Source organism: Mobula birostris, chromosome 27 (assembly GCF_030028105.1).
Source record: "Mobula birostris isolate sMobBir1 chromosome 27, sMobBir1.hap1, whole genome shotgun sequence".
Lineage (NCBI taxonomy): Eukaryota > Metazoa > Chordata > Chondrichthyes > Myliobatiformes > Myliobatidae > Mobula > Mobula birostris.
In genome coordinates, this window is record NC_092396.1 from 5534786 (window position 1) to 5555852 (window position 21067).

The 21067-nt window shown below is 45.3% G+C and overlaps 1 protein-coding gene across 2 annotated transcripts in view; it reads left to right on the top strand.

Moving 5' to 3' along the window:
- noc2l (NOC2-like nucleolar associated transcriptional repressor) overlaps positions 1-21067 on the top strand; it is a 169353-nt gene that overhangs the window by 24129 nt on the left and 124157 nt on the right. For both annotated transcript variants that reach the window (XM_072245051.1, XM_072245052.1), the window contains exons 7-11: positions 1574-1652; positions 4062-4172; positions 6820-6933; positions 9756-9944; positions 13344-13483. In XM_072245051.1, coding sequence (XP_072101152.1) covers positions 1574-1652; positions 4062-4172; positions 6820-6933; positions 9756-9944; positions 13344-13483 — 633 coding nt within the window. The remainder of the gene's footprint in view (positions 1-1573; positions 1653-4061; positions 4173-6819; positions 6934-9755; positions 9945-13343; positions 13484-21067) is intronic.

The following is a 21067-nucleotide window of genomic DNA, read 5'->3' on the forward strand; positions in this document are numbered from 1 at the left end:
GCGTTCTCCCCGTAACTGTGTAGGTTTCCTCTGCTTGCTCTGGTTTCCTCCCACAGTCCAAAGATGTACCAGTTGGTAGGCTAATTGGTCATTGTAAACTGTCCCGTTAGGATAGGGTTAAATCGGGGGTGGAGTGGGGGATGCTGGGTGACATGGTTTGAAGGGCTGAAAGGGCTTATTTCATGCTGCATCTCAATAAATAATAAAGTTAAGAGTGTTATTAAAGTAAAAATGGGTCTATCTATCAATTGCAAAAAGGCAGAATGTATGGTGATATCCAAAAAGAAGGAGAATCCTATCTGCAGGCTGAGAATAAACGGGTAAGACATAAAACAAGTACAGAACTTTTGCTACTTAGGAAGCTGGGTGACATCAGATGGGAGGTGTGACTTGGACATCAAAAGAAGAATAGGGATGGCAAATGACACCTTTACGAGAATGAAGAGGATACTGACCAATACTAAACTAGGCATGACAACCCGCCTCAGAGTACTGAAATGTTACATTTATTCAGTTATGATATATGGATCAGAATGTCGGACAATATCTGGTAACATGAGGAAACGAATTGTAGCAGCAGAAATGTGGTTTTTGAGGAGGATGCAAAGAATATCATGGATGAAACGAATATCTAACGAGGATGTCATGAACAGAGCAAACACAAAAAGAGAAATAATGTATAAGATCATGGAAAGGCAACGTGACTTCATTGGACATGTGATTAGGAAAGAGGAGTTAGAATGCACGGTTAATTATGGGAAAGATTGAAGGGAAGAAAGCAAGAGGAAAACAAAGGCAAATGATGATGGAGACAGCAGCCAGAGAACTGGAAATGAATACCAATGAATTGATCCACTTGACCTGAAACAGGAGTGTGTGGGCCATGGCAGTCAAAGCTCAGACTGGACATGGCACCTGATGATGATAATGAGTTGAGAGTTAAAGGGCAAAAGTTTAGGGGTAGCATGAGGGGGAACTTCTTTACTCAGAGAGTGGTAGCTGTGTGGAACGAGCTTCCAGCAGAAGTGGTTAAGGCAGGTTCGATGTTGTCATTTAAAATTAAATTGGATAGCTATATGGACAGGAAAGGAATGGAGGGTTATGGGCTGCTGGGACTAGGTGAGAGTAAGAGTTCGGCACGGACTAGAAGGGCCGAGATGGCCTGTTCCTGTGCTGCGATTGTTATATGGTTATTACAGTACCAGCGACCCAGGTTCAATTCCCACCACTATCTGTAAGTAGTTTTTATGTTCTCCCGTGACTGCATAGGTTTCCTCCAGGCACTCCAGTTTCCTCCCACATTCCAAAGACGTAGGGGTCAGTAGGATAATTCATCGCAAGTGTGTAATTGGGTGGCGCGGGTTCCTTGGAGCCTGCTACTGTGCTGCATCTCTAAATAAAATAAATAAAACAAAATACAGCCGCTGCCTGACCTGCCGAGTTCCTCCAGCGTTTTGTGTGTGTCGCTCTGGATTTCCAGCACTCGCAGAATCTCTTGTGTCTCACGTGGTGCCTTTACAGCTGTGCGATGCCTGGTGTGTTGGTGTCGAATGTCCTTGCTTGTGTCTCCCAGGTCACAGCTCCCTTCCAGCAGCTTCCAGTGGCCCAAGGTCCGCCAGGATGTCAATGTTTATTTGGCCGGCGTTGTCCAGGTAAGATCTAAAATTAAATCTGGGGTTTAATATTTTTTAATTGTATTAAACAAATCTGGTTTTATTTGAATATAATGTTTAGTCAGGATTCGTGGTATAGAGATTATTTTGTGAAGTCTGATTGACGGATTTGTAGCCGTTATCGCGATGCTATTCCTGCTTGGGGGGGTTGGAGTTCGGAGTTAAATTCCAGTGCCGTCTGTCAGAGTTTGTCGTATGTGTGGGTTTGTTTCATAGACGTGGACATACTTTATTGATCCCGGGGGAAATTGGGTTTCGTTACAGCTGCACCAACCAAGAATAGAGCATAAATATAGCAATACAAAAACCACAAACAATCAAACAACGAAATGCAAAACTATGCCAGATGGAAATAAGTCCAGGACCAGCCCATTGGCTCAGGATGTCTGACCCTCCACGAGAGGAGCTGCAGAGTTCGACGTCCACAGACAGGAACAACCTCCCGTGACGCCCAGTGTTGTATCTCGGTGGAATATGGTCAGAGTACAACAGTAAAAAGTTCAATATCCGGGCTACAAATACGTTCTTTGATCGTAATATGACCCGGATTGCACCATCTGTTATTAACCAGAACAGTAAGCCCCCCCTCCTTTACTCTTACCGCTCTCAGTGCACTTCCGGTCAGCTCGAACAGTCTGGAAGCCCTCCATGGAAACGTTTTGGTTGGGTATGTCCATGTGCAGCCATGTTTCAGTAAAACACATAACACTGCTCTCCCGAAATGTTCTCTGACTCCTGGCTAGCGCCGTCAACTCGTTCAGGTACTCCAATTTCCTCCCACAATCAAAAGACTTGCGGGTTAGAAGGCTAATTGGTTGTGTGATTAGGCTGGGGTGAAATAGAAGTTTTACTGGGCAGCGAGGCTCAGAGGGCAGTAAGGGCCTATCCCATACTGGATCTCTAAAACAGGGGTTCCCAAACTGGGGTCCACGGACCCCTCGGTTAACGGTAGGGAACCAAGGCATAAAAAAGGTGTGAGAAACAAAAAGAAAACGTCCAGTGAGTGGCTGTTCCGTGGACAAAACCAGCTTGTTAATGAGAGACAGAGGAGAATAGCCAGACTGGTTGAGGATGACCGTAACTCAAACAACCATGCGTACAGAAAAGCATCTCTGAACACACGACCCATCGAACCTTGATGTGGATGGACTACAGCAGAACATGAACGTACTGTACGTACACTCAATGGCCTCTTTATTAGGTACCTATGACGTGGGTGATCCTAGTCCTTCCATGACCATGATTGTTCTTGGCAAATTTTTCTACAGAAGTGGTTTGATGTTGCCTTTTTCTGGGCAGTGTCTTTGCAAGGCAGGTGGCCCCAGCCATTATCAATACTCTCCAGAGATTGTCTGCCTGGCATCAGTGGTCGCATAACCAGGACTTGTCATATGCACCAACTGCTCACACGACCATCTACCACCTGCTCCCATGGCCAACGTTTTCTTTAATTTGTGCACAAAAATCTTGTGCTGTGCAATTTTTGCCCAATGACAACTTATGCACACTGAAGAATTTTTTCAATAAAAACAGTATAAATAAGCCAGTTCTAAAATCTGCAGACAAATCATGGGAAACTTCACGATGTCAAAACCATTCACATCAAGAACTGGAAAAGGAAATGTGATTGTATACGATCGTGAAATATACTAAACATGCCAGCGAGGTAGAGGGTGACAACCTTTTGTGCGCAATTTAAATTCCTTTCTATGCGAGTAGCAAAAGATGTGCGTGCGCGCAACCCTCAGCGAGAACGCACGTGACACTGATCAGGGGGCTAAGCAGGTGCTACACCTTGCCCAAGGGTGGCCTGTAGGCTAGTGGAGGGAAGAAGTGCCTTGCACCTCCTTTGGTAGAGACGTGTCTCCACGCCACCACCCAACCACTGAGTGTGTGTAGTGAAACTTGTTTTTTGGCAGCAGTGTAGTGCAAGTCATAAACACTACTCAAAGTTACAATGAATAAGTACTGAAAAATAGTAAGATATAAGAATTATCTATATTACAATAACTAACATAGATTCATCACGATACTGTTCATGATTTCATGGAGGTTCAGTATTATGAAGATAGTGGGAAAGAATGTTGAGTGTACATTATTAGACTCCTGTACTCCGCTCTGGTAGAAATAAGAAGGGGGTATGTCCTGGATGGTGAGGGTCCTTAACTCCTGTAACTCCTTCTGATTTGTGCCCCTCAGAATAAGTGACACACCCTGTTGGTCTGGCACTCCATGTTGAATGAGTTTCTCCGTGCTCTCACACCGGCTTCCGTCCGGGCGGTTTGTTTTCCTCTCTGATTGTGTGGAGCTTTTCAATCGCTAAAGTTGAAAGCTAGTACGTAAAAAAAAAAAAGAGATGAAGCAAAAGCAGTTTTCCTTTCTTTCCAGCTGCTCTCAGGTTTGTCAGAAGTCTCAGTGGTCAGTGCTGTCCTCCGTCATACACTTCACCTGGTTCCATACTACCTCTGCTTTCCAAAGCACTCCCGTGTCCTTCTCAAGGTAAGTGCTACTCGTTCCCATCTGGTGTTTTGGATCCCTTCACAAGTACCTGGCTCAGGTTTTCAATTTTGTGAAGTCCCCTTCTCGCAGTATCACCCCAGGCAACCTCTTCCCTCGATTTGAGGAGCCTGAAAGCTTCTCCCAAGTAAGTCACAGTAATGTAGTGGTTAGCACAACACTATTACAGCTTGGGGACAATCTGGATTTTGGAGTTCACTTCCAGTGCCACCTGTAAGAAGTTTGTACGTCCTTCCTGGTGAGGCCGCACCTGGAGTACTGTGTGCAGTTCTGGTCTCCATACTTGAGGAAGGATATACTGGATTTGGAGGCGGTGCAGAGGAGGTTCACCAGCTTGATCCCAGGGATGAAGGGGTTAACCTATGAGGAGAGTTTGAGTCGCCTGGGACTATACTCTTTGGAGTTCAGAAGGATGAGAGGGGATCTTACAGAAACATAAAGTTGTTTCCATTGGTAGGTGAGACTAGAACTAGGGGACATTGCCTCAAGATTCAGGGGAGAAGATTTAGGATGGAGATGAGGAGAAACTGTTTTTCCCAGAGAGTGGTGAATCTGTGGAATTCTCTGCCTAGGGAAGCAGTTGAGGCTTCTTCACTAAATATATTTAAGATACAGTTAGATAGGTTTTTACATAGAGAATTAAGCGTTATGGGGTAGATGGAGCTGAGTTTACGGACAGATCAGCCATGATCTTACTGAATGGCGGGGCAGGCTCGATGGGCCAGAGGGCTCCTATTTCTTATGTTCTTAAGTTCCTGTGAGCGTGTGGGTTTCTTCCGGGTGCTCCGGTTTCCTCCACAGTCCAGTCGTACTGGTTAGTTGGTCACTGTAAATTGTCCTGTGTAATTAGGGCTAGGATTAAATCGGTGGATTGCTGGTGGTGCAACTGTTTGGACCAGAGGGGCCTACTTCACACATTTGTTTATTTGCTAAATAAACAAATAAATTAATTAATAAAAATAAAGTGACAGATCACCCATCCTTTTTCATTAAATCAAAGTTCAAAGTAAATTTATCATCCAAGTTCATATATGTCACCATTCATTTTCTTGCAGGCATACTCAATAAATCCACAGAGTAATAACCATAACAGAATCAGTAAGAGACCGCCCCAACTTGGACATTCAACCAGTGTGTAAAAGACAGCAAACTGCAAATATAAAATGAGAGTAGTAATAAATAAAGAAGCAATGAATATCGAGAACATGAGAGAGAGAGAGTTCTCGAAAGTGAGTTCATTGGTTGTGGGAACATTTCAATGATGGGGCAAGTGAAGTTATCCCCTTTGGTTCAAGAGCCTGATGGTTGAGGGGTAATAACTGTTCCGGAACCTGCTGGTGTGGGTCCTGAGGCTCCTGTACCTTTTTTCCTGATGGCAGCAGTGAGAAGAGAGCATGCCCTGGGTGGTGGGGGGTCCCTGATGACGGATGCTGATTTCCTGCGACAGCATTTCATTTAGCTGTGTTCAGTGGCGGAGAGGGCCTTTTCATTAAAATGTCCTTTAATGTCCCTGATGAATTATCCTGTACATTGGGCTAATTAAATGCAAATCAAGTCACCACTTTGCAATAAATCTGCATTCTGATCTCCCATCACTTTAATTCTCCGTCCTGTACCTGGGTGGTGCTTCGCTTAGCGCTATCACAGTGCCAATAATCAGGCTTTAATTTCCACCGCTGTCTGCAAGGAGTTTGTGACTCTCCCTGTGACGCACGAGTTTCCTCCGGGTGCTCCCGTTCCCTCCTACATTCCAAAGGCATCCATATAGGTTAGTAGTTTAGTTGGTCACGTGGGTGTAATTGGGTGGCAGGCGCTCATTGGGCCTGAAGGGCCTGTTACCGTGCTGTATCTCAAAATAAAAAAGAAATAAAATCTCTCAGTTCCTGTTATATTGGGCCTGCTATTCGCTGAAGTGATACCAGAGGGAGCTCGGATCAGAGCCTTTACCCCATGGGCGGCTCCCAGTAAGCACAGTGCACACCAGAGTTGGACATGGGTGTGGCATTGGGTTGTGGGAGGGGTTGGGATCTATGTGGAGGTCTAACTCAAAAAAATGTAATTGTGCATAGTTTTAAGGTGATGGGAGGAAAATATAGGGGGTGTAACAGGTTTAAGGACATAGGCTCTCAGATACGCACGTGGATCAAAGAAAACTGGAGGGCTACGTAGGAGGGAAGGGTTAGATTGATCTTCGAGTAGTTTAAAAGGCCGGCACAACATCGTGGGCCAAAGGGTTTGTACTTTGCTGTACTGTTCTATGTTAGGCACATGGCTGAAAGAAAAATGGAAGGCTTTGTGGGAGGAAAGGGTTAAATTGATCTTGGAGTAGGTTAAAAGGGCCTGTACTGTGCTGTAATGTTCTGTGTCCAGTGAATATTAGCTACAATAGGATTATAGAGCACTACAGCACACAACCAGGCCCTTCAACCCATCTAGTCCATGCCGTACTGTTGTTTCATCTGGACCCATTGATCTGTGCATGGTCCACAGCCCTCCATATTCCTCCCATCCATGTACCTATCTAAGTTTCTCTTAGGTGCTGAAATCGAACTCGATATCAGAATAAGCATGACTCTAACGCTGCTCCTGTTCTCTCCTTTCTGATCCGTCTATGTTTCTTCCCCACTAGGAGGTGGTAAAGCTGTGGAGTACTGGCGAAGAGACAGTGCGAGTGTTGGCCTTTCTCATCCTCAACAAAATGTGCAGGCAAAAGCAGGACGTGTATCTCAATGTGGTGCTGAAGGTAACAGGAGTGTCACGCACGTCGGTGCCAAAGCATGGCTGCTCCTCGCAAATCTACTCATTTCTGCTCTGCCATTGCTAATGATATAGAACATGGAACGACATTGTGCTGTGTAGGAACATCATGCAAAGAAAGCTTTTCCAACCTTTTCTTGTAGCTAATACTCTCCAATCCAGACGAACCTCTTCTGTACCCGCTCCAAAGCTTCCCTATCCTTCCTGTAATGGGGTGACCATCACTGCACACAATGCACCAAGAGTGGCTGAACCAAAGTTTTACAAAATTTTACAGGGGTGTCCAGGGAGGGGTTGTACCGCTGATGAAGGGGCTCAGCTCTCACTTGTGGCTACAAGTAGCTTTTTGCACGTGACATCAGCTACGCTGCTTTGACAGGTGGGCTAAACGAGGTGAGGGTAGCCAGCGGGCCTCATACCCCGGTGAGATGAGGACATGTCTGTCTTAGCATGCATAGTCAACTCGGCAGACTGGGTAGAAGAGATCTGTAGTGAGATCCAACAGCCAGGAAGATGGTACTACAATGCTTTGTGCAGAGCGGAGAACATGACAAGGCACGGAAGTCATGGTCATCCACTGCAACTGAGGAAAACCCCAATTAGTGACGCTGGCTGGTGTCGCTGGACCCGGACTTCAAAGGTCGCGAGAGTGGACCTGCCCCATTGCAACGGCTTTTCCACTTATAAAAGTCTCGCACAGGTTTTCTTGTCATCGTTAGATACAATGGCCCACCACCAGGATGACCTAATGACCTCAATATTCAATGACCCTGCTAATGAAGGCAAGTGTGTCAAATGCCTACTTGAGTGCCCATGTTTAGGGAACTCTGAGCTTGCATCCCAAGATTCTTCCATGTGTAAGTAGTCCAAAAGGTCCTGCCATTTACTGTATCCCTTTCCTTGTATACCTCACACTTGTCCAGATATATGGCAAATAAAGTTGATCTGATCAAACTCTATCTGCCATTTATTTTATTTAGAGAATAATTTTATTAACAACATCAGGGACCCCTCCTCACCACACAGGCCTTGCTCTCTTCTCACTGCTGCCATCAGGAAGAAGGTAGAAGAGACTCAGGGCTCCCCACCGCCTGGTTCAGGTCAGTTATTGCCCCTCAACCATCAGACACTTGAACCAAACAGAATAACTTCATTCAACTTCGCTTGAAATGTTCCCACAATCTATGGACTCGCTCTCAAGGACTCTTCATCTCACATGCATGCTATTTATTGTTTATTTATTTATTATTATTATTACTTTTTGTATTTGAATAGTTGTCTTTTGCACACTGCTGGTGTGGTCTTTCATTGATTCTGTTATGATTATTCTATGGATTTATTGAGAATGCCTGCAAGAAAGTGAATCTGACTTGTATTTGGCAACATATAAATGTACTTTGATGATAAATTTACTTTGAACTTTGATTTAGTGAAAAAACTCAGGTGATCTGCTATTTTTATTTTATTTATTAATTTTTGTTTAGAGAGACCGTGCTGAACAGACCCTTCCATCCCACTGAGCCACACTGCCCATAGTAAAGTAAAGGGATCCATTAGTCTTGCGAGACCATGGATCTGCGCCTGGAAAGTCTTCACTCTCCAGGGCGTAGGCCTGGGCAAGGTTATATGGAAGACCAGCAGTTGCCCATGCTGCAAGTCTCCCCTCTTCACGACACCAATGTTGTCCAAGGGAAGGGCATCAGGACCCATACAGCTTGGCACCAGTGTCGTCGCAGAGCAATGTGTGATTAAGTGCCTTGCTCAACATGCTGCCTCGGCTGGGGCTCGAACTCATGACCTTCAGGTCGCTAGTCCAATGCCTTAACCACTTGGCCACGTGCCCACACCGCCCAACAGCCCACCTATCTAACGTTAGTCTAATCACAAGACAATTTACAATGACCAGTTAACCTGCTAACCGGTATGTCTGTTTGGACTGTGGGAGGAAACTGGAGCACCTGGAGGAAACCCACACATTTACAGGAAGAGCGTACAAACTCCTTACAGACAGCAGCAGGAATTGAACTCAGAACTCTAACAGCATTGTGCTAATCACCACGCTACTGTGGTGCCCCATTTCTCCACCCGTATCTCCAAACTGATACGTGTCCTTTGACAGCCGCCTTCGCCATCCACATGTCTCCACTGATCTTGGTTCTCTTGTCCTCATTGTCTCCTTTCACTTGTCCAGATCTACAGTGAATGACATTGATCCTTGATCAAGCTCCATCTGACATTTCTCCATCCACATCTCCCCAACCGATCCATATCCTTTCAGTGTAGTGGCCAGAAGTCCAGGAAAGAGTGAGATCATAGTCCCCACTTCTTCAAACCAGCCATATTTGAATTGGGGCAATTATTCAGAACATAGAACGTGGGTAGAACCAGAGGGCACAGCCTCAGAGTACAAAGATGTCCCTTTGGAACAGTGATGGGGAGGAATAGGTATGGAGAGGATGTTTCCAGTCGATGACCAGAGGGCACAGCCTCAGAATATAAAGACATGCCTTTAAAACAGAGACGAGGAGGAATTTCTTTAGCCGGAGGGTGGTGAGCCTGTGGAATTCATTGCCACAGACGGTTGTGTAGGCCAAGGCATTGGGTATATTTAAATTGATAGGTTTGACAGGTTCTTGATTAGTAAAGTTATGAGGAAAAGGCAGGAGACTGGGGGTTGAAAGAGATAATAAATCAGTCATGATGGAACTGACTCGATGGGCCAAGTGGCCTAATTCTGTTTATATGTTTTATGTTCTTTTGCATACCTCTACCAGTTTTTGTACTCTTGCCCTCTTTGTCTCCCTCCAGCAAATGTATGTGGCTTATGTGAAGAACTGCAAGTTTACTTCACCAAATGTACTTCCCATGATCAACTTCATGCAGCGCAGTTTGACAGAGATGTATGCGCTGGATCACCACGCTACCTATCAACACGCTTTCATTTACATCCGGCAGCTTGCTATCCACCTCCGAAATGCCATGACGATGAAGAAAAAGGTAAACCATTTTTGTTTTAGCTTATTTATGTAATGAATGTTTTCTCATTAAACTTCAGTCCTCCTTGTCTACTGACAGCTAGTGGCAGAATCAGGTACTTTGGCAGAACCTGAAAGATTGGATAAGGCAAGGATTCTGCAGATGCTGGAAATTCAGATTATCACACACAAGCTGCAGGAGGAACTCACTGGGACAGGTAGCATCTATGGAGATGAATAAACAGTTGGCGTTTTGGGCTGAGACCCTTCATCAGGACTGGAAAGGATATATTTAACTGTGGTAGTCTTGATCTCACTGGCAGTATCCTCAATTCCTTCCTTCCTTCTTCAGCCCTTTACCTTTTCCATCTAACCCCTCCTACATTCTTACTTCATCCCCACCCCCACTCACCAACCTTCCCCCCCCACCTGTTCTCACCTATCACCTGCCTGCTTGACCTCCTCACCCTCCCCCCACCTTATTCTGACGTCTGCCCCCTTCCTTTCCAGTCCGATGAAAGGTCTTGTCCTGAAAAGTTGACTGTTTATTCCTCTGCATAAATGCTGCCTGACCTGCTAAGTTCCTCCAGCAATTTTGTGTGTGATTTGATAAGGTAAAGCGTGGGTGGCAAACCTTTTTCAGGGAATTTGCCCAAATTGATCATAATCTTTAAAAAAAATTATCTTGTGTGTCATGATAATTTTGAGCAGAGATTATCACTGATTAATGAATTAGTAACAATAACTATGGGGTTTATTTAAGGGAAAAGGATATCTTGTTGCTCATGTAATATAGACAGATTGAAATAAATGAAGCATTTTAGAAAAGCTGTTGAAAAATGTATTAATATTAATCTCTTAAAGAGACAATTGAAAATAACATCTAGTAATTTCTAAGTAGTATTGTAATTGTAACAGTTTACTATCCAGTGAGCAATGTGCATATCAGGTCCGCAAGGAATTCAAAGCATATTATCCAATATCATATGTTCTCACTGGCACCAAGCCAGTGTGGGACGTATCCTGTGAAAACATATCACTGTTCTTCGGTTGTTAAAAAAGATGTTTGCTGCTTCATTTGGCAGTAAAGATAATCATTATAAGTCTTGTTATTATGCCATTTAAAGAATCGAGGGATAGCACTGAAAGGTCCATGCCAGCAAACTTTTGCATGTGCCACAGGTTCACCACCCCTGGCCAATAAGGCAATGTTTGCTGTTCATTGCAATTGCAGGGAGATTGTGCAAACTCCACACAGATAACCTGGTGTGCATACTGTGTTGGTGCCGGAATGTGTGGCGACATTTGCGGGCTGCCTCCAAAGCATCCTTGGGTTGTGTTTGTTGTGAATGCGCGTGACTCATTTCTCTGTATGTTGTGATAAATATGGTTATATAAATGAATCTGAATCAGGGTCAGGATTTAATCCAGGTCCCTGTCATGTTGTGGCAGTGGGTCTACTTATCCATACTATTATACTGTCTCTAAGTGCTCCATCAACAAGAGATTCTGCAGATGCTGGAAATCCAGAGCAGCGCGCGCGTGCACACACACACAGCAGGTTAGGCAGCATCAATGGAGTGATGTTATTGAAAAAACACATTTCTAAATAGTATTATTAGAGCTGTTTCTTCTTTTTCATAAGTCCATCACTTCTGGGGAATAGACTACCAGTAGCAGCTCACTGGAGTACTCTGTCCTGGGCTGACAGAAGACCACTCAGCCTTGTGGCTTCCACTTTCACTGCATGACTTCATATGTCACCATACCCATGGATTCACTTTCAAGGACTCTTCATCTCATGTTCTCAATATTTATTGCTTATTTATTTATGATTATTTCTTTTTACTTTTGTATTTGCAGAGTTTGTCTTTTGCACACTGGTTGTTGCTCCGTACTGTTGTGTGTGGCTTTTCATTGATTTTCTTGGATTTACTGTGCATGCCCACAATAAAATGAACCGCAGGGTTGTATATGGTGACATACGCAGTCCTGTGCACATATACTTAACTAGGGGCACCGCAGACTTTTGCACAATATTGTACTGTATTTGTCAACGTGGAGCAGAAAGCAAGTTTGTAAATGTGGCAGGAGCAAAAGATGATGGAATGGTGAGGGTGGAGCGCTGTGGGAGGGGTGTGGGACAGGTGGCAGAGAAACAGTGTCAGGAGCGGGTGCAGACACACCCAGTCCTGAGACACCAGGCAAAGTCATTTGATTGCGAACAATTGGTTTATTGATCACTACAGAATATCTCTCTGGTGCTTCCCCCTCCCTTCCCCCTCCCTTCCCCCTCCCTTCCCCCTCCCTTCCCCCTCCCTTCCCCCTCCCTTCCCCCTCCCTTCTCCTTTTCCCAACCATGATTCCCCTCTCCCTGCCCCCTTCCCACTGTCGGTCCTCAACAGAGACCCATATCAGAGTCAGGTTTCTCATCACTCACATATGTCATGAAGTTTGTTTTTGTGGCATCAGTACAGTGCAAAACATAAAATTACTACAGTACTGTACAAAAGTCTTCGGCACCCTAACTACTGTGTGTGTGTGTATATGTATGCTTAATACTTTTTCAGAGTATGTACTTTCATAAATTTACTTTGTACATCCCAGGGATGAGGTCTTTGGAGCTCTGTTGCCATTTCTGTAGCTCTGGGTTTTTATGGGATGGGTTTGCTAGTCCCCTGCCCAACTCGTCTCCTTTCGCAGCCGGGCTTGGCACTCTCTCACGGTGGTGTCTGAAAAGAGGATGCTGTCCAATGGGACAATGTCTCCCATCCACTACATAAGGTACCGGGTGGGTACAGGAGTACATTCAGCCAGAGACTCATTCCACCGAGATGCAACACAGAGCGTCATAGGAGGTCATTCCTGCCTGTGGCCATCAAACTTTACAACTCCTCCCTTGGAGAGTCAGACACCCTGAGCCAATAGGCTGGTCCTGGACTTATTTTATAATTTACTGGCATAATTTACATATTACTATTTAACTATTTATGATTCTATTTCTATTTATTATTTATGGTGCAACTGTAACGAAAACCAATTTCCCCCGGGATCAATAAAGTATGACTATGGCTATCATGGCGGAGTTAGTGTAACCATTTACTATCAAAACATATTGATGCGTACACCAAGTCTGCGAGGATTTCAAATATATCATCCAATGTCACATGCTCTCACAATCCCTTTAGTGGTGCCAAGCCTCATAGATGCTGGAAATCTTGAGGAACATACAAATTGCGGGAGAAACCCAACATGTCAGGTAGCATCTCAGCCCAAAATGTTGATGTTGCATGACCTGCTGAGGTTTTGTGTGTGTTACCCTAACTGTTCGATTTGAATTGCAATAAGACTTAATTGTTTGAGATTGTTTCGCTTCTGTGTGTTTGCTTATGCTACTGTGATTGTCTCCCTCTGCCTGCAGGAGACGTATCAGTCTGTCTATAACTGGCAGTTCATTCATTGCTTGTTCTTGTGGTGTCGGCTGCTGAGTACGGTTTACCCCAATGAAGTTCTTCAGCCGCTCATCTATCCTCTGACACAGGTTATCATCGGATGCATCAAGTGAGTACCAGTGAAATGTTGGCGGGTGTTTACCGTTCAGTGTGAACGTGACAGGGAGGTACGAGTACGCTGGCCACCCGACCTTTTAACCCACTCAAAGGTCAATCCAACCCTTTCATTCTCATTCATTCATTCAGTGCCTTGTTGTATAACGTAGGCAATCATGGTCTTTCCATGGCCACGATTGTTCTTGTCTAATTCTATAGAAGTGGTTTGCCATTGTCTTCTTCTGGGCAGTGTCTTTAACAAGATGGGTGACCGCAGCCATTATCAATACTCTTCAGAGATTGTCTGCCTGGTGTCAGTGGTCCCAAAACCAGGACTTGTGATCTGCACCAACTGCTCACACGACCATCCACCATCTGCTCCCATGGCTTCATGAGACCCTTACCAGGTGGGGGTGGGGGTGGGGGTTAAGCAGGTGCTACACCTTGTCCAAGGGTGACCTGCAGGCTAGCAGAGGGAAGGAGCACCTTACACCTCCTTTGGTATAATTGTATCTCCACCCAGTCAACCCTACAAAGCCCATAACCCTCTATTTCTCTTACAATCATGTGCCTAGCAAAGAGTCTCTTCAATGTCCCCAATGTACCTGCCTCAGCCACCACTCACTGCTGTAAAATAACCTCCCTCTGATATCACCCCGAAACTTTCCCCTACCATTCTCTGTATATAACATTGAACCCTACAGCCCAGTGTGGTCCTTCAGCCCACCACGGTGATGACACAGTAGCGCAGTGGTTAGCACAATGCCTTACAGTTTGTACGTTCTCCCCGTGACTGCGTGGGTTTCCTCCGAGCGCTGTGGCTTTCTCCCACGGTCCAGAGACGTACCGGTTGGTGGGGTTAATTAGTCATTGTAAATTGTCCTGTGACTGGGCTAAGACTAAATCGGAGGTTGCCGGGTGGTGCAGCTTGAAGGGCCGATTTCGCACTGTCTCTCAGAAATAACAGTTATGCTGATCTTTTAACCTACTCTGAGATCTAAATCTCCCTTCGCTTCCCACTTTTATTTTGTTGTGAACCTCTTGACCATGTCTACATGCTTTTATGCATTGGATTGCTGCCACAAGATTGGCTGATTAAATACTTGCATTCACAAGCAGGTGTACCTAATGAAGTGGTCACTAGGTATATGTCTCTGACTCTATCATTAACGTTACAAAACACTTCCCTGGTCCCCAGTAAAAAGTGTTCATGTTCTCCCATATGGAAGCCTTTCATGGTAATAATACTGTTAACTTCCTTCACATTTTTTTTCATCTGTTACAGCCAGCACTGGCAAATGAAAGTGTAAAATCATTTTAAAACTTAAAATACCATGTATTCAAAAAATCTAGTTTCTGTCCCTGGTGAATGATGGTGAGTTGTGATGTGTGGGAGAAAGGTACAGGAGCCTCAGGTCCCACACCACCAGGTTCAGGAACAGTTACTATCCCTCAACCATCAGGCTCCTGAACCAGCGTAGATAGCTTCTCTCACCTCACTGTGAACTGAGTCCACAACCTATAAACCCACTTTCAGGGACTCTGCAACTAGTGTTCTCAGCATTAATGAATTATTATTTTCTTTCTACTTTTTAAATTTGTGCAGTTTGCCGCCTTTTGGTTTTTTTTGTATTTGTCATCTTTTCCACACTGGTGGAATCTTTGTGTGCAGTTTTTATTGATCCTGTTGTGCTTCTCAGTTATATTGGGAATGCCTACAAGAAAATAAACCTCAGCACAGTATATGGTGCCATAAATGCACTTTGATAGTAAATTTACCTTGAATGTAACAAAACAGGACTAAAAGCATTGATGATGAATATAAGAATGAAAAGGTATTGAATGGTTTATTCTTGTAAATAATAATTTGCAGTGAGTGTAGTTATTTATCCCAGGGTTGGACATTTGCCAGCGTGTTTGAATATTTCTACAGCGCCATTAGTCTTTTTTTCATGCTCTTTTGTGTATCCCTTGTAACTGTACAATGTGTCTTCCTTGTACTTGCTGGAGTTTAGAAGAATGAGGGGGGATCTCATTGAAACCTACTGAATATTGAAAGGTCTAGATAGAGTGGATGTGGAGAGGATGTTTCCTATAATACATGAGAATTATTAGAGTGCACAGCCTCAGAAACGAGGGACGTCCATTTAGAACAGAGATGAGGAATTTCTTTAGCCAGAGGGTCGTGAATCTGTGGGATTCATTGCCACAGGTGGCTGTGGAGGCCAAATCGTTGGGTATATTTAAAGCAGATGTTCATGGGTTCTTGATTAGTAAGAATGTCAAAGGTTACAGAGAGAAAGTAGAAGAATGGGGTTGAGAGAGATAATAAATCAGTCACAATGGAATGGAGCAGACTCGATGGGTCATATAGCCCAATTCTGTTTCTGTATCGTATGGGCTTATTCCAGGAAATTGGACACAAACATACACAATTGCTGTGGGTTGCATCCTGAAGTCCATCGTGTGGGGTGAATGATCACCCTGCTGTTACCCTCAACCTGGGCAAATCTGTACGAAGAGTCCAGATAATGGGGGCCTATGACCCATGAACAGCCCCCTAGCCCAATAAGACTAACTCCTGACCTTACAATCTACTTTGTCACGGGGAGAGCATACAAACTTCTTACAGACAGCGTTGGGAATTCCAAAGATTCGCCACCCTCTGGTTAAAGAAATTCCTCCCCATATCTGTTCCAAAGGAGCGTCTTTGTAGTCTGAGACTGTGCTGTCTGGTCCTCAGCTCCCCCACTGTTGGAAACATCCTTTCCACTCTAACCAGGCCTTGCAATATTTGATAGGTTTGAGTGGGACCCCCTCCCCATCTTCCTAAACTTCAACAAGTACAGGCCCGGAGCCATCAAATGCTCCCCGTACATTAATCCTTTCATTCCCTTTTGCACTTGTCGTATGGATGTTGGTAATTTGTCCATCTTTGTTGTGTGTGGTTTTTCATTGACTATTGTATTTACTGTGAATGTTTGCAAGATGCCGAATCTCAGGGTGGTATATGGTGACATATATGTACTTTGATGTTAAATTTACTGTCCTCTAGACCCTCTCCAATGCCATCACATCCTCTCTTAGATAAGTGACCCAAAACTGCTCACGGTATTCCAAGTGTGGTCTGACTTACAAATCCTTGGGATTGCATCCTCACTCTTCTACTTTAGTCCTCTCGAAATGAATGCTAACATTGTATTTGCCTTCTTTACCACTGACTCGAGCTGTAGTAAATGGTTTCAGTGCTCAGTCATTCTGGTGATGTGCCACTAGAGGGCAGTCCCTGCCTTGGTAACATGTTGCAGTCTCGCGGCTCTTCAGCCGAGGTGTACCCTGTGTCGTTGTGGAGAAATTGCAGCCAATCAGGTGTCTGACCCAAGGGGCATTCAGAGAATCCATTTCAACATGCGAAACTGAGCTCAAAAGCCAGAAAATGGATTGTGCTTCGAAACTAAAGTGATCTCCAGCAACCAGCGACTGAGGCTAGACAGGTCTGATGGCTTTGTCCTGGTGCCTGCTGTTGCCTTTGAGTGTCTGTGGGAATCACAGTGCATAAGTTAAAAATGGCAGATGGAATTTAATGCAGACAAATGTGAGGTGTTACACTTTGAAAGAACAAATCACTGTAAACAGTAGAACACTGGGATCTGGAGATATTTCGATCCATAATTCCCATTCCTTGCAAGTGGCAGCACAGGCAGACAGGGTCATAAAGAAGTTTTGGGTCTTAATTAGAACAGACATTAATTCCATCACTGATGCTACTGTTTATAAAGAGCCAGGTTAGTAAGTGCAATGTAAAACCGCCAGGGGTCAGAGTTCATCTCTAGATGTGGAGTGTGGTCCTTTGATCATTGTTGGTTAATTTTATGAAGTGTTTGGGCTGGAGCAGTGTCGTTGTAGGCATGTCTCAAGCCGGTTTCACTAGGCCAATAATTTCACGTTTTTAAAATAATTATTTATCGAGATACAGCACGGAGAAGGCCATTCCAGCCCTTCGAGCCACACCGCCCAGCAATGCCTCGATCTAACCACAGCCTAATCACAGGACAATTTACAATGACCAATTAACCTACCAACCAGTATGTCTTTGGACTGTGGAAGGAAACCAACGCAGTCACAGGGAGAACGTACAGTGTTGTGCAAACTACTAAGCTTGCACAACGTGTCACCCCACGTTCAATTGTCAGGTTCAACCATTGTTCAAAATTCAAGATCAATCGTCATTCAATCAGACATGTAACAGCTGAACGAAAATGTTTCTTTCAGGCCAAGGTGTAAAACACTGTCTACATAGTCACATAGAGCACCTAGTACATCGAATTAAGATTACACACAAAGTTACAAAAATGAAATAATAATATTAGCGTGAGTGTCATGGCCTGTAGGTTGATGGTGCATGGGATGTTGTCCTGGAGCCACATTTCTGCAAGAACAAGCCCGCAGCAGTTCCTCTTCTCACTGAAGTGCAGCTGCAGACAAGCACATTCCAGATTGTCTTGCCCAGAGCGAACACTGGAGGGCAGCACTGATGAGGACAACTGGCCCCCAACCCAGCACAAACTCCAACAGGCCCATCGTGGCTCTGCACCCCCTCTCTACATCCTGCCAGTTTCACAGTCCAGGTACACCTGAGTTAGAAGATGCTAGAATGTGGAGCAACACACCATCTGAGTGGATTGAGTGGCATCTGTGGGAAGGAACTGTTGATTTTTAAGTTGAAACCTTGCATCAGGGCTGGCTGGCTTTGTTTTTTTCCCTTTAGCCTTGCTTGTTCTCGTCCCACCTCCTGGCCCCTGTCTCACACACCCCACCCTTCCTCTCTATGTTGGCCAGCTTCCCTCCCCACTCTCAGTCCCGAGACAGGCTCTCGACCCGAAACATCGACATAAACACAAGAAATTCTACAGATACTGGAAATCCGGAGCAACACACACAAAATGCTGGAGGAACTCAGCAGGTCAGGCAGCACATCTATGAAAATTAGTAAAGGGTAGACATTTCAGCCCAAAGCCTCTCATTAGAATTGGAAAGAGAGGAGGAAGTACCCAGAATATCTTGTACTATATTTTATTACACCTTATTCTGGCTTCTTCCCTCTCTCCTTCCAGTCCTGATGAAGGGTCTTGGCCAGAAATGTCGACTCTTCCTTTCCATAGATGCTGCCCGAAATATTAACAGTTCCTTTTGGTTAATTGTTCAACTTAGTTGAAATCAGGACCTGAACTCCACAGGTCAGTGAGACCAGTGAAAGATAAACCGTGCTGGAGAGAGGACTAGTCAGTGTGTGAAGAGGGATTGAACCAAGCGAGTTGCCTTGTGATGCCTGGTGGGGGCAGTGAGTTTATTCACTGTAATCTTTCTCTCTTGTTCTGAATTCTGTCAGTAGAAGTCATGCTGGGTAATTTAATCTTGGTTCATCAAGGAATTGACTGGTGCAGTAGTTGGTGACCTCTTCTTCCAAATATTGGACAGAACCTCACTCCTGCCCAGTGATCAGTCCAGACTTGAACATCTTATTCTTGCTGCAGCTATAACACCCCACCCCACCCCACCCCACGGGAGGTGCACCCTTCCTTATATATCTCTTCCCACCACTCACCTTTTCCCTCTCTCTCACTCTGTCCTGCTCTCTCACCTTCCAACAACCATCCCCACCGCCCCTTCCAACACCCATCCCCACCGCTCCTTCCCTGCTCATCCAGTCCCACTCTCGCTCATTCTCTCTCGCGCGCTCTCATCCCCCACCCCATCCCACCGCACCCTCTTGCCCCACCCAATCTTCTCACACCCACCTCTCTTGCAAGCACACACATGTATACTCTCCCTCTCCACACATATACATTATCTTTCTCTCCTTCACTCACTCCCTCACTTCCTCCTCTCTCTCTTATTCATTCATTCTCTGTCTGTGTGTGTGTCTCTCTCTCTGTCTCTCTCTGTGTCTCTGTGTTTCTCTGTCTCTCCCTCTCTCTGTCTCTCCCTCTCTCTGTCTCTCTCTCTGTGTCTCTCTCTGTGTCTCTCTGTCTCTCTCTTTCTGTCTCTGTCTGTCTGTCTGTGTCTGTCTCTGTCTCTGTCTCTCTCGCTTTCTCTCTCCCTTGCTGTCTCTTGCTCCCACTCACAGCCAGGCACACACACACCCAGACACACATTTCCACGTGCACACACACACCCAGACACACATTTCCATGTGCACACGCACACACCCAGGCATGCATTTCCACGTGCACACGCACACCCAGACACACATTCGCACGTGCACACTTACCCAGATACACATTTCCACGTGCACACGCACACCCAGACGCACATTTGCACGTGCACACTTACCCAGATACACATTTGCACGTGCACATGCACTGTCAGCCAGCCAGCGCTCTGAATGAACGTTCAATAAGTGGAGCTGAAGCAGTTCTATACACAGAAACACCTAAACCACCACAGTTACTCTGCCACTAGTGTGTAGTATTTAACAGCCGGCTGCAGCCCTGAGAGACCCAGAGGGGCCTCTGACAAAGCAAGAATCCTCCGGGTACCTTTCTGTACACAAAGACGGAGTACAGGAAAACCGTGGCGTGGATCGAGCTCCTGTGGCTGTCCCGGCCAAGCTGTGGCATGGCCCCACCAGACTTCACTTGGCAGACGTGCGCCTGCTTCTTGGAATAGTCACAGCCTTGTCAGAAATGAACACAGTCGATGGCATCTTAACAACCACGAGTGTTTGGAAAGTGCCCCGTGGAGCTGGGGAAGCGTGGGTCGTGTTTTGATTTCAAACAGGATAAACTGATGGGGTTCCTTAACCAAACAGGATGGTGCACCCGCTTGCCTTGTTTGCTGAGGGAGGGCCCTGCTAAGTTTCCCTTGATGCAACCACCCACCTCCTTTCGAATTCTTGGTGTGTTCTGGGCCGCGGGGATCTCCCCACCGAAGAATGCTAGGTTCATGGTTGCGAGGGTTTTCGACTGCTTGGTTGGGGTTTCACAATCCACCTGAACTGCAGTTCTCTTTTTCTTTGCTCTGGTCATATCTTCCAGGACAGATTAGAGTCATAGAGCACGACAGCAGAGAAATGCCCTTCGGCCCATCTAATCCGTGCTGAACTATTAATGTGCCTAGTCCCATTGACCCATACCTGGACCATAGCCCACTATAATCCTCCCATCCATGTCCCTATCCAAACGACTGAAATCGAGCCTGCATCCAGCACTTCTGCTGGCAGCTCATTCCACACTCACAACACCGTCTGAGGGAAGAAGCCCCCCACCATATGCCCCTTAAATATCTCAGCTTTCACCTTTTGGTATGTTGGTGGCTAGACTTTGGGCCAGGTGGAACTAAGCAGAAAAATTTGTCACAGACGAGATGGGTGGCAGGGGCTGTTTCTGTGCTGTGACACTTTGATGTTCATGGGAACATGCTCATGTGTACGTTGGTTTAAAGATTAACTTCATTTGTCACACATACAGTGAAAGGTGTTTGTGTCAAATCAGATCGTAAGACCATAAGATAAAGGAGCAGGATTTGGCCATTTGGCCTGTCAAGTCTGTCCTGCCATTTCATCATGGCTGATCCAATTTTCCTCTCAGCCCCAGTC